We start from the raw sequence: 13,919 nt of genomic DNA, 5'->3' as shown, positions 1-13,919 counted from the left end.
AGGGGAGGTGTTTTTCCTGTCATACGTGGGACAGGCCACGCTGTCCGTCCGCAGTACCGACGCCTGCGAGTCAGAGCTTGGGGAGAAAAGTGAAGCGCAAGACGGGACCGACGGGGAGAAAGGCTGGGAACCAGGGTGTCGACTTTGACTGAAATTTGAGACGGAGGGCACCGGAGGGCGAGCACTCGCCTGTGATTGGCCCGTGGGCGTCGTCGAGGACCCACGCAGCTGCTCAATTGGTTGGTGTTTGCAATTGTTGTGGCGGCGGCGGCGATTTTGCCCACGTACTTCCGAGCAAGGGGCGGGGCTGTGCCCTGGCGCGCGTGCGCAGCGCCCGGGGGCCCCACCCGGTAGTGCAAGAACCTGCGAGGGGGCGGAGCGAAGAGGTGCTTGTTTTGGTTCTGTTTCCTTTGAAGCAGAAGGCCGGAACAAGCGTAGCAATAAACTTGCTGGACTTGGATAGAAGGCTAAGACAAACTCACCGCACTGCCTTCATCTTGGACTTTACATCCGGGTTCTCCTCCCGGCGTGACCCGCGCGCCGCCGCCGCCGCCGCCGCCGACGGTTCTCGAACCGGTGCCGCGATCCCTTTATCCGGGTTTCGCCGTTCCCGTCGTGCCTCGCGCACTACACTAGCCCCCTCATCCGGGTTCTCTCCCGGCGTGCCACGCGCCGGGTTTGTTGGGGGGTACTCGGCAGTGCAGCCATGACTATACTCCCCAAAAAGAAGCCGCCGCCTCCCGACGCCGACCCCGCCAACGAGCCGCCGCCGCCCGGGCCGCTGCCCCCGGCGCCGCGGCGCGGCGGGGGCGTGGGCGGCGGCGGCACGGGCGTGGGCGGCGGCGATCGCGACCGTGACTCCGGCGTCGTGGGGGCCCGTCCGCGAGCTTCGCCACCGCCTCAAGGCCCGCTACCAGGACCGCCGGGCGCTCTTCATCGCTGGGCGCTGGCCGTGCCGCCTGGTGCAGTGGCGGGTCCCCGGCCACAACAGGCTTCTCCACCTCCTTGCGGGGGCCCAGGTGGTCCCGGCGGTGGTCCCGGCGACGCGCTGGGCGCAGCGGCGGCGGGTGTGGGTGCCGCGGGCGTGGTGGTGGGTGTGGGTGGTGCCGTAGGCGTGGGCGGCTGCTGCTCCGGGCCTGGGCACAGCAAACGGCGACGTCAAGCTCCCGGGGTTGGCGCGGTTGGCGGGGGCAGTCCCGAGCGTGAGGAGGTCGGCGCAGGCTACAACAGTGAGGACGAGTATGAGGCGGCTGCAGCACGCATCGAGGCTATGGACCCTGCCACTGTCGAGCAGGTAAGAGCTGTGGGGTGAGGGGTGAGCGGCCACGGCAGATGGGACCCCCAGACTGTGAAGGGACTCAAGGAAGGCTGTTTGAGATCGCCCCAAGGGATCTAGGCGTTTTCACTGGGCCTGACAGTCTTCTCTGGCGGTAGGGGTGTGAGACACCTTCTTTCCTCCCCTCCAGGGATTTGGGGCTAGAGGCCTACTATAAGGTGGCAGACTTAAAGATCCGATGCCTCTTTTAGGGTCTGTAGTCGTCATTCCAGTCCCTGGAACCTCATCTTGCAGGGCCAATAGGTGGGAATTCTCCAAGAAACACAGGTAGGATCGCGCCCCTCTTGAGCAGGAGTCTCAGGTCTCCCAAGAGACCTGGGTATGTGTTCAGTGGCTTAAGAGCTCTTTTCCTCTGGGATAGAAGTTTGAGATTCCCCTTCCAGGAAAGTCAAATAAGATGAAGACCTCTGAGATCGGGGCTGAACATCCCCAAGGAGCCTAAGCCCTTTCAAGAGTCTGAGACACTCTGCATATAGGACAATCCTCTCCCGCTTCGCTGGGTAACACTGCACAGGACCACTGAATAGCCAGACCTGAGACCTCAAGGGTCCTAAGTCTGTCTTCAGGGGCCTGAGAGTCCTGCTTCTAGAATCAAGGTCCTGACACACACACACATGCCCCCCTTAAGGATAGGGATCTTCTAAGCTTTTTCCAGGGATGTAAGACTTTTCACAGGGAGATACGATTCCCTTGCCCCTGGGGACAGGGACCAAAACCAACACCCAATGACCAGCAGCTTTACTTGAGTACAAGAGACTCTTCTCCTTTCTGAGTGACAAAGGTCTGCATTTCCTATCAGTGGCCTGAGACCTACCTCTTGGGAGACAAGAGCCTGAACCTCTTCAGGATCTTAAGCTTCTTGTAAGAAGAGATGGGCCCTCAGCACCCCCACCAGGAGCCTGAACCTTTCTTCAGGAAAATGAGACTCACAGCGTTGGATCCTAGGGCCTAAGATCCACCTGCTTATGAACTGAGGTTTTTAGAGACCGAGTCTGAGGCGTTTTCAGGGGCCTGGTGTCCTGCTGCAAAGGTCTCAGACAAGCTGAAGTCTTTAGGAGATCCTTCTTCTCAAGACTGGTGTCTGAGTGGTTTTGGGGGTCTGAGACTCCCCACCCCACGAGCATATGTGACCCTTTTATCCCAATTATAAGGGACTGAAACATACCTTGGGGATACAGTATCCCATTTTCCCCTCTGTAACAGGGGTTTGAGGCCCTCCCACCTTGGGCCTAAGCTTTTTGTCAGGGACATACGACCCATGCCTTGGGAACTTGAGCCTGAGACGACTGCTCAGGGGACATGGGCAACATGGGATCCCAGAAATGATGTCTGGGGCCTCCCTACAGATCTTTGCCTACTTTTAAGGGCCTGAGACCCACTCTGCCAAGGACACTTGAGCTTTCCTTCAGGGACAGGAGACTTATACATACCTTGGTGACTTGTGTGTCTAGAGGTAAGGTCTGAGCTTCCTCCTCAAGGAACTTAAGGTGTACACCTGAGAAACAGGAGGACTTCTCCCCCCAGACCTGAGCCCTGAGACCCTTCCCTTGGGGCATGGATAAAGGATCCCTGTGGAACAGGGTCCTGAGTCTACCTCCAAGGGTTTGAATCCTACCTCAGGTGTGCGAAGGCCTGTTCCCCACCTTAGGACCTGATTTCTGAACCTGCCCTGAGGGTACTGTCACCTCACCTCAGACAACTTACATACACCCTAGTCTTAGGGGTAATTTAGGGACATAAGATTTCCTGCCTCGGGGACTTGGGCCTTAAGACTCCCAACTCCTTTTGGGGACATGAATAGGGTAGGATTCTGAGGAAAAGAGTCCGGGCCCGAGCTTTCTCTCTGGGACAAGATACTGTTTGCCCTAGGGACTGGGGCCTGGCTCCCACTTGGGCATGAGGCTCTCCTCCTACCACACCAGGCAATCCTTTCTGTCCAGGGAGAGGAACGTGAGGTCATCCTCTCCCACTGGACAGAAGGACCTGGATGCTCTTCAGGGTCATATGAACCCCTTATCCTGAGCTCCCTTGTGGCCAGGGCCAAGAAGGTCCTCCTGCTTTCTATGAGAAGATTGTCAGGTCCTGGGGACATGGAGTCTGGAGCCTCCCTTCTGAAACCAGGAGCGATTCCGAGTCTCTCCTTGACCTAGCTATGCTTGCTTCTCACCTCTAGGTCATATAATAAGTTTTGAACTGCTTTTGACAAGCTTTTTTCTTCCCAGGGACAGGAAAGGGGTTTGGGACATCGCCACTCTGGGGAAATTCTCCTCCCACATTCCTTTTCCCCTTGGCTCAGGTAAATCTTTCTGTACTTCACAGGGGCCCCAAGCCTTGTCTTGAGCTCCTTGTTCTTGGTCCCTTCCTCCCATCATTAATTCTGGCACGATAAGCCATTTGTACTCAAGGGTCAGGACCAGTTATTTCTTCTCTCCCTGGTTGGGTAGTTTCTTTCCTTCTCTAGAAGCAAGGAGCCATACATCACTGGTCCCAGGGACAGAGGAAAAACATCCTATGCAGCCATGATAACTCAAAAACACCTCCTTACTCCCCTCCCTTGCAATACATCCCTGGTCCCAGGGACAGAGAGAAAGAACATCCTATGCTGCCATGGTAACTCAAAAACACCTCCTTATGCCCCTTGCAGTCCCTCCCTTATACTTGTCCCCATAAGAACATGGGAGTAAGCTGGGCATAGTGGCGCATGCCTGTAGTCCCAGCTACTCGGGAGGCTGAGGCGGGAGGATCACTTGAGCCCTGGAGTTCAAGACCTGCTTGGCAACATAGCGAGACCTCATCTTTATTAATAAAAAAAAATGAAAATCAAGTTCTGTGGGTTCATGAAACCTGCCCTTCACAATGACAGGAGAGGCTTTCTGTCCCCACACTTCTTGGGACAAAGAAGATGATCCTCTTCTCCCTGCCTCACATGGTCCAACTTGAGAGCTTTTGGGGATGAGAAGAGGGAAGATTCCTCCTGCCACCCCAGTCTTGGTCCTAAACTGTCACTAGGGGTGGTTGTAGCCCGGAGGCCAGTTGGATCCCTTGGGAAGAGAGGCGTCGTTGAGAGGGAGTCTGGATGGCGATTCTGGGGTTCTGACTACTTGGGCTTCCTCTTTGTCCTGATTCTCTTGTATCCCTACTTCCTTTAGGAGTCTTTTTGGCACTCTGGGGTCCAGGTGCTGGGTGGGTGGTGATGTCAGGGGTTCCCAGGCATGGCTGCCTTGCTGAGAGTCTGCTGTATGAAAAGGTTGGCCTGTAAGCATCCTGAGTTTGGAGACCCCACAGAGCTCTTTGAGAAGGGGCATGTGAACTGAGGTGGTGGAAAAAGCGGGGCGTGGCACTGTAGTTCGTGCCTGGGTTCCAACTCTGGGTCTTTCAGGGCTTTGCTAGATGAACCAGGGTAGGTTCTACCTATGCTCTCTGGGTCTCAGTTTCCTCACTGGCCAGGCAAAATGCTGGTGAGGTGTTACTTAGCTTTGGGATTTTAGGGAACTCAGTCCAAAGCTCTCTGGACCCGGAGCTGGCAAAGAATGGTGGATGTCTTTTGAGGAGGAACTGGGTTTCTCCCCTCTCTTCCTGGCTCCTCTGTTCCCTCTCAGCCATCCAAGCTTGGTGGGCAGGACAAGCAGCCTGTTTTGTGTGAGGCTCAGGGTTGATGAACAGCCATTTTTTGTGGGCAGCCATGTTGTAATGAACAAGCTCGATGGGATTTCCTGTCAGGAGGCCTGTTGGATAGTGGTGTAGAGAGGTAGAGTTGTGTGTGGAGTTTGGGCTTTGGAGCAAGGCAAGCTTTGAGCCATCATCCCTCAATTCTGTCATCGCCTTCCAGACCTCAGCATCTCCTCCTTACCTGCTTTATAGTTTTAGGCAAACTACTTCCCCCCTCAGCTGCCCATTTTGCAAAAGTTTGTCCATGCCCAGGTGTATCTGACCTTGCTCACCTTGGACCTTGGCCGGTTCTTCCTCTTGCCCAGAATGGGCAGTTTGCCCCAGGGTCATCTTGGTTCGTCCTAGGAGCCTTTGTCCACTCCTAGTAACCTATCTTTGGTAGCAAAGGTCCTTCATTTGGCATCTAGGAACCTGCTGATTTCTTGGGCTCTTCTTATCCCAACTGGAATTGGGTAGCTAGCTGGTGGGGAAGCACGAAGGGGTCTCTGCCCAGGCAACGTGGATTTGAGCCCTGTTTCTGCAGTAAGCTTTTGTGTGGTCTTCAGGCAGTTCCCTTTTCTGGTTCTTGGTTTCTCCCTCCATGAAATGGGTAGTGGTGAGGAGGGAGGTTGGACTCATTGCTCTGAAGGGAGTTATAGTCTCTTCCCTGCTCCCACTCCCCTCACCCTTCATGAAAGTTTTAAGTGGGACCCCTTGGCCTTTGGGGGTTGTGCTAGGACGTTTCAAGCAGTGTTCAGCATCCTTCTTGGCTGGTGCTGAGCCCTTGGGTGTGTTTCTTTTAACAACTGTAATGAGATGTAATTCATGTACCATACTATTCACCTATTTGAAGTGTACAGTTCAGTGGCTTTTAATATATTCACAGATGTGTGCGTCCATCACATCACTACAGTCAATTTTAGAACATTTTCATCACCTTAAAGAGAAATCCAGCACTCTTTAGCTATGATCCCCCAATTTCCTCATCCCTTTCCAGCCTCTGGCAACCACTAATCTACTTTCTGCCTTGATTGATTTGTCTGTTCTGGATGTTTCATGTAAATGGAATAATAGAATATGCAGTTGTTTGTTACTTGGCTTTTTTCACTTAGCATAGTATGTTCAAGGCTTATCCATGTTGTAGCATGTATCAGTACTTCATTCCTTTCTATTACTGAATAACAGGACCTTGGGTTTTTTTGTTTTTTGTTTTTGTTTTTTTTTTTAAGGTGGAGTCTCGCTCTGCTGCCCAGGCTGGAGTGCAGTGGTGGCGCAATCTCGGGTCGCTGCAACCTCCGGCTTCTGGGTTCAAGTGATTCTCCTGCCTCAGCCTCCCGAGTAGCTGGTACTACAGGCGTCTGCCACCATGCCCGACTAATTTTTGTATATTTAGATGGGGTTTCACCATGTTGGCAAAGCTGGTCTCCTGAACTCCTGACCTCAGGTGATCCGCCTGTCTTGGCCTCCCAAAGTGCTGGGATTACAGGTGTGAGTCACCGCACCCTGCTGATCTTGGAGGTTTTTAATCCCCCTGCCCTCAGTGGCCTAGCCAAATGTTGGGGCCTTGCTCTTTTCCCCTTCTGCCCTGGAGGGCTTGTGTTGGTCCTTAGAGAGTAGTGTGTCTATGTTTCTCGTTGGATGGGTTGCCTGTGTGTTTTTTTTTTTTTTTTTTTTTTGAGACGGAGTCTTACTCTGTCCCCCAGGCTGGAGTGTAGTGGCACGATCTTGGCTCACTGCCACCTCCACCTCCCAGGTTCACGCCATTCTGCCTCAGCCTCCCGAGTAGCTGGAACTACAGGCGCCTGACACCTCGCCCAGCTAATATTTTTGTATTTTTAGTAGAGACAGGAATTCACCGTGTTAGCCAGGATGGTCTCGATCTCCTGACTTCGTGATCCGCCCACCTCAGCCTCCCAAAGTGCTGGGATTACAGGCGTGAGCCACCGCTCCCGGCCCCCTGTGTTTTGTCCATGGAGCCAGGCTAGTGTTCCTGGGTGCTTTGCTGGAGGGGGTGGTCTTGGCACCAGGGCTTCTGGGACAGAGTTGTGAGTCACAGAATGTTAAACACCTCTTGGCCATGGGCTCTGGGAAGACATCTGTCCATGAACTGCCACTGCTGCTGCCATCTTTTGCCCCCCACCCCCACCCCCCCACTTCAGTGGCAGCTCATCCATCCATAGGCAGGGTCAGTAGTTTCCCAGGCTGAGAAGGGAGATTCCAGGCCCCTGCTGCCTTAATTCTAACCTCCCACCCTGGAGGATGGTAGGCGGGTGGACCTTGCAGAGTGGGATCCATGCCATATTGTCTCACACCTGTAAGGCACTAGGGAACAGACACCAAGGAGTGCTACCAAGGGGGGTGTGTTAGTTTCCTGTGGCTTTTGTGACAAATGTTACCACAGACTGGGTGGTTTAAAACAACAGAAGTTGGCTGGGTGTGGTGGGTCACCCCTGTAATCCCAGCACTTTGGGAGGCCGAGGCGGGTGGATCACGAGGTCAGGAGTTCAAGACCAGCCTGGCCAAGATAGTGAAACCCCATCTCTACTAAAAATACAAAAATTAGCTGGGTGTGGTGGCGGGTGCCTGTAATCCGAGCTACTCGGGAGGCTGAGGCAGAGAATTGCTTGAACCCAGGAAACGGATTGGAGGTTGCAGTGAGGTGGAGGTTGCAGTAAGCTGAGATTGCACCACTGCACTCCAGCCTGGGCGACAGAGCGAGACTCCATCTCAGAAAAAAAAAAAAAAAAAAAAAAAGTTTATTCTCTCACAGTTCTGGAGGCCAGAAGTCCACAATCAGTTTCACTGCATCCAAGTCAAAGTGTTAGCAGGGCCACACTCCTTCTGGAAGCTCTCAGGGAGAATTTAGACCTTTTCTAGCCTCTCGTGGCTGCCAACATTCCTTGGTTTATGGCTGCATCATTCTAATCTCTGCCTCCATCTTCACCATCGCCTTCTCTGTATATGTGGTTTCCTTTTCTGTCTGTATCAAATTTTCCTCTGTCTCTCTTTTATAAGGACACTTGTGATTGTTTTTTTTTTTTTTTTTTTTTTGAGACGGAGTCTCGCTCTGTCGCCCAGGCTGGAGTACAGTGGCGCAATCTCGGCTCACTGCAAACTCTGCCTCCCGGGTTCACGCCATTCTCCTGCCTCAGCCTCTCCAAGTAGCTGGGACTACAGGCACCCGCCACTACGCCCGGCTAATTTTTTTTTGTATTCTTAGTAGAGACAAGGTTTCACTGTAGTCTCGATCTCCTGACCTCGTGATCCGCCCGCCTCGGCCTCCCAAAGTGCTGGGATTACAAGCGTGAGCCACCGCGCCCGGCCAGGACACTTGTGATTGCATTTAGGTCCTACCTGATACTCTAAGATAACCCCCCATCTCCAGATTTAATAATGTAAGTTAATTACATCTGCAAACACTTCTTTTCTTTTCTCTCTTTTTTTTTTTTTTTTTTTTTTTTGAGATGGAGTCTCGCTTTGTCACCCAGGCGCAGTCTCGGCTCACTGCAACCTCTGCCTCCCGGGTTCAAGCTATTCTCCTGCCTCACCCTCCTGAGTAGCTGCGATTACAGGTGCCCACCACCACGCCTGGCTAATTTTTGTATTTTTAGTAGAGATGGGGTTTTGCCATGTTGGCCAGGCTGGTTTCAAACTCCTGACCTCAGGTGATCCGCCCGCCTCGGCCTCCCAAAGTGCTGGGATTACAGGCATGAGCCACTGTGCCCAGACTTTTCTTTTAGGACAGTGCTGGCCTGTCACCCAGGCTGCAGTGGCGTAATCTTGGCTCACTGCACCCTCCACTTCCTGGACTCAAGTGATCCTCCAGCCTCAGTCTTCCGAGTAGCTGGGATCACAGGTGCAAGCCACCATGCCCGGTTAATTTTTGGTGTTTATTTGTTTGTTTGTTTTTGAGACGGAGTCTTGCTGTGTCACCCGGGCTGGAGTGCAGTGGTACAATCTCGGCTCACTGCAACCTTCACCTCCCAGGTTCCAGCAATTCTCCTGCCTCAGCCTCCTGAGTAGTTGGGATTACAGGCGGCTGCTACCATGACCAGCTAATTTTTGTATTTTTAGTAGAGACAGGGTTTCACCATGTTGGCCAGGCTGGTCTCGAACTCCTGACCTCAGGTGATCCACCCGCCTCGGCCTCCCAGAGTGCTGTGATTACAGGCATGAATCACTGTGCCTGGCCTGTATTTTTTGTAGAGATGAGATTTCACCATGTTGCCCAGGCTAGTCTTGAACTCTTGAGCTCAAAGCGATCTGCCTGCCTTAGCCTCCCAAAGTGCTGGGATTGCAGGCATGAGCCACAACACCTGGCCCTACTTTTTTCATTATAAGGTAACATTTACAAGTTCCAGGGGGGTTAGGGTTTGATATCTTCACGTGGCTATTAATCAGCCTACTAGAGAGGCTTTTTTCCCTCCTGGGGAAGGGAAGGGAACTCATTAAGTGGTCTCTTACTGGGCAAAGCCCTGTAATATTTTGAGTCTGCGCAGCATCCCTATTATTGGGAGGCTTGGTATCCCCATTCACAGATTGGAAAACTGTGGCTCAGAGCAGTTCATCATCACATGGCTAATAATTGGTGGAGCTAGATTGGAACCTAAGTCAGTTGGGTTCCACAGCCTGCTCCAACTTCACTTGGGCCTTTAGACCACTAGGTTACAGAATCTTGCCTCAGCTCCTGGGATACTCTGGTGTTAGGGAGCTTTACTTAGCCTTTTTGTGGAGGCTCAAAGATATGGAGGGATTTTCCCACAGGCTCAGCAGTGGGTTTGCAAAGTTCACAGCCTCCTCAGGCCAGGGCATTGTTGGAGCTTACATTTATCTATGGCTGAGCTATCCCCTACTAGCCCTTCCTAAGCAACATTTTCTCCTCAAAAGGAGAAAGAGAAGGGCCAGGGCCCAAACTCTTCAGGCTGCTGATGACAAAGCCAGTGGGTGGCTAGCAGTCCAGCCTCTAGATCCAAGCCTGGATGCCAGTTTGACTTCCCCAGGACCCAAACCCTGCAGTGTAAGGGGCCTATTCAGGTCTCTTTCATGTTTAGAGACAAACCAGGATATTCTATGGATGGGCTGCAAGGTATGTCCTCCATGCTGTGGCTCGTGGGGGCCTTCCCTGTTGCCTCTACACTAGGCTTTGCTGGTATCCAAACTCCAGCTCCTTTCTCTTTCTGCCTTTGGTTTTTTTTTTGTTTTGTTTTTTGTTTTTTTTGAGACAGAGTCTTGCTCTGTTGCCCAGGCTGGCTGGGGTACAATGGTGCCATCTCGGTTCACTGCAACCTCCACCTCCCGAGTTCAAGTGATTCTCCTGCCTCAGCCTCCCAAGTAACTGGGATTACAGGCACATGCCACCATGCCCTGCTAATTTTTTGTATTTTCAGTAGAGACAAGGCTTCGCCATGTCAGCCAGGCTGGTCTTAAACTCGTAACCTCAGGTGATCCTTCCGCCTTGGCCTCCCAAAGTGCTGGGATTACAGGCGTGAGCCACCGTGTCTGGCCTCCTTTCTGCCTTTGTAAAGTGAGGGTAATGTTTCCTGCCACCTGGGCTGTGGTCAGGACAATTAAATGAGGTCACCCTTTGCATCTGGCATGGGGCAGGTATTCAGTTAATATGCGTTCATCTTTCTTCCTGGCCCTCCCTGCTTACCTGCCTAGTACTACCCAGAACTTTAGCTCTACTGAATTCATTGCTGGGCTCCAGGCATTCCTGGTACTTCGTGGCAGAAGTGACTTCATTTCTCATCCAGTTAACAAGCATTTTTGGAGGTCTTGGTGTTTTAATCTTTTGGTCAGGTGGCACCTCCTCTCAGGTGCTAGCCTTAATGACTGTTTCTTTTTTTTTTTTTTTTTTTTTCCCTTGAGACGGAGTTTTGCTCTTATTGCCCAGGCTGGAGTGTGATGGTGCGATCTCGGCTCACTGCAACCTCCGCCTCCCGGGTTCAAGCAATTCTCCTGCCTCAGCCTCCCGAGTAGCTGAGATTACAGGCATGCACCACCACGCCCGGCTAATTTTGTATTTTTCAGTAGAGATGGGGTTTCTCCATGTTGGTCAGGCTGGTCTCAAACTCCCGACCTCAGGTGATCCGCCCACCTCAGCCTCCCAAAGTTCTGGGATTACAGGTGTGAACTACCGCGCCTGGCCCAATGACTGTGTTTCTTTTCTTTTCTTCTTTTTTTTGAGACAGCCTCACTCTGTCGCCTAGGCTAGAGTGCAGTGGTGTGATCCCGGCTCACTGCAACCTCTGCCTCCCAGGTTCAAGTGATTCTTCTCCCTCAGCCTCCTGATTTAGCTGGGATTACAGGCGTGCACCACCATGCCCAGCTAATTTTTTTTGTATTTTTTAGTAGAAACGAGGTTTCACCCTGTTGGCCAAGCTGGTCTTGAACTCTTGATCTCAAGTGATCCACCTGCCTCGGCCTCCCAAAGTGCTGGGATTACAGGCGAGAGCCACTGCGCCCAGCCTTTTTCTGTTTCACAACACCGGGCATTTACATTTTTCACGGCCTTGTTCATACCTTGTGGTGGTTACCTGTTTCCCTGCCCCTCTGCTAAGTAGTTCGTGAGCTTATCAAGAGTGGCGACTAAGTCTGATTCATTTTACTGTCCTCACTGTCCAGCCCAGTATCTTACTTAGTAGCTACCTGGTAAGTCTTTCTTGAATGGATAAGTAGGAGCCCCTCTCCTGTTTGATCTCCTTTTCTCCTCTCTTTTTCCCCTCTCTCCAAAGCCAGGAAGTCGCTGTGTTCCCTTCTTTTTAAGAACCCATTCTTGTGTCAGGTTTGGGACTATAGTTGTGGTTGCACCATCTCTGCTGGAGACCCCTGGCTGGGGCAGGCCCATGACTCTGAGAGATGGCTGACCCTGCGTGGCCAGATGGACTTGGGCATAACTGGCTGGAGTGTGTTAATCCACAGGCTTGGGGGCAAGGAGGGGCACCTGGACCACTGGAATGTTGTGCACAAACAGGAGTCCTTTTGCTGTGCATGGAAGCTCATTAAGGGCTTCCAGGTGTCTTTGTCATCTCTAGAAATCCAGCCACATCTTCCTGGGGTGTGGGCCCTGATGATGGGGCTGGCTGGGTATTCCCTTGTCACCTCTTCCTCCCCTCCTGTCCTGCTACTCACCTAGGACTTTCTGAGGGTCTCTCAGTTGTACATAATCTCTGTGCCGATCTCTTCCCCTTCTGTGATTGGCAACAACTTCCCCCAGTATACGGTACGTTATTTACAAAGCTGCTTTAGGTCCTGAAACTCCTCTGAACCTCTTGACAGCTCTGTCCGGTAGATCAACATATCCCCCATTCCATAGGAAACTGAGACTGATATCGGACAGCAAGTGTGTGGCAAAGCTGGGATTGGAACCCAGAGCTCTTGCCTTCCAAACCTTGTGCTTACAACTTTGCCAGAGATGCTTCTCCTCTGGCTTTCTTAGGGGATGGGTTCCACCCCTTGCCTGAGCTGGGGAAAAATGGCCTTACAGATAGGTGGGCCCCTATGTCTGGTCTCTAATACCCCAGATCCTATAAATCCCTGGGCAGGCCTGTGTCCCCAAGGAGCAGGCTTGGGATCCTGTAGTTTGCAGCCCTGTTGCTGGGTCAGGCTGGCTGCTTCTGGTAGCCAGCAGAGGGCGTGAAGGGCCCAGGAAAGGTCTGCTGCTTCTGGTTGGTTTTGTTTTGAAATTGTTTTAAGAGGTTATGTGGTCATTATTTTTTTAATAAAAAAATATGCATTTGTACAGGTTCATTTAAGTTGAACCTTCGTGGTGCCAGGTGTGCTTTGGAATTTAGGAAAAATACAGAATTTATAAAACTTACCTGGTGTGTATACTTTGTATTACATAACACCTCCAGCAGGGTCTGAGGCAGCACCTCATAAGCAAACACCTGAATGTTTTCTGCATTGAAATATTTGAATATTCACCCCAAGTGGGATAAATAGATTCTTGTCAGTTCTGGTCAGGTTATGATGCCAAATGAATTAGATAAAGACTTTTGGGCCGGGCACGGTGGCTCACGCCTGTAATCCCAGCACTTTGGGAGGCCGAGGCGGGCGGATCACGAGGTCAGGAGATTGAGACCATCCTGGCTAACATGGTGAAACCCCGTCTCTAATACAAATACAAAACATTTGCCAGGCATGGTGGCAGGCGCCTGTAGTCCCAGCTACTCGGGAGGCGGAGCTTGCAGTGAGCCGAGATAGCACCACTGTACTCCGGCCTAGGCGAAAGAGCGAGACTCCGTCTCAAAAAAAAAAAAAAAAAAAAACAAAAAACTTGATTTTCAAAGCTTTTTGGGTTTAGTGTAACTTTATGAAAGGAAAAGTGCAATAAAATCGCTGATAACACCAGGACTTAGGGATAATATTTTGCTGTCTAGCCTTCCCAATTTTGTGTACGTGTGTTTGTATACATACATATGTATATATATATATATATATATATTTTTTTTTTTTTTTTTTTTTTTTTTTTTTTTTTTTGGAGACAGAGTCTTGCTCTGTCGCCCAGGCTGGAGTGCAGTGGCGCCATCTCGGCTCACTGCAAGCTCCGCCCCCCGGGTTCACGCCATTCTCCTGCCTCAGCCTCCCGAGTAACTGGGACTACAGGCGCCCGCCAACACGCCCGGCTAATTTTTTGTATTTTTAGTAGAGACGGGGTTTCACTGTGTTAGCCAGGATGGTCTCGATCTCCTGACCTCGTGATCCGCCCGCCTTGGCCTCCCAAAGTACTGGGATTACAGGCTTGAGCCACCGCGCCCGGCCCATACATATGTATATATGTGTAGATACCTGTTAAATGTGTTCAGTCACAGATGAAAACATTGTTTGCACACTTTTGCCTTCTAGAGTATATCTCTTTTTTTTTTTTTTTTTTGAGACAGAGTTTCGCTCTTGTTGCCCAGGCTGGAGCGCAATGGCGTGATCTCAGCTCACC

The 13,919-nt window shown here is 51.7% G+C and overlaps 1 protein-coding gene across 7 annotated transcripts in view; it reads left to right on the top strand.

The window, feature by feature from the left end:
• The first annotated feature begins 246 nt into the window (after positions 1 to 246).
• The window catches only part of OTUD5 (OTU deubiquitinase 5), a 36,612-nt gene continuing 22,939 nt past the window's right edge, over positions 247 to 13,919 (top strand). For 3 of the 7 annotated variants that reach the window (XM_055268100.2, XM_063634443.1, XM_055268098.2), the window contains exon 1: positions 249 to 1,294. In XM_055268100.2, the coding sequence (XP_055124075.1) occupies positions 707 to 1,294 (588 nt within the window). In that variant the 5' untranslated portion in view covers positions 249 to 706. Of the gene's footprint in view, positions 1,295 to 13,919 lie in introns of all 7 variants that reach the window. The other 4 variants (XM_055268096.2, XM_055268095.2, XM_063634442.1 and 1 more) reach the window with 3 other exon arrangements.

This window comes from Symphalangus syndactylus, chromosome X (assembly GCF_028878055.3).
Source record: "Symphalangus syndactylus isolate Jambi chromosome X, NHGRI_mSymSyn1-v2.1_pri, whole genome shotgun sequence".
NCBI classification, from domain to species: domain Eukaryota; kingdom Metazoa; phylum Chordata; class Mammalia; order Primates; family Hylobatidae; genus Symphalangus; species Symphalangus syndactylus.
This window is presented reverse-complemented; position numbering and strand designations above follow the sequence as displayed.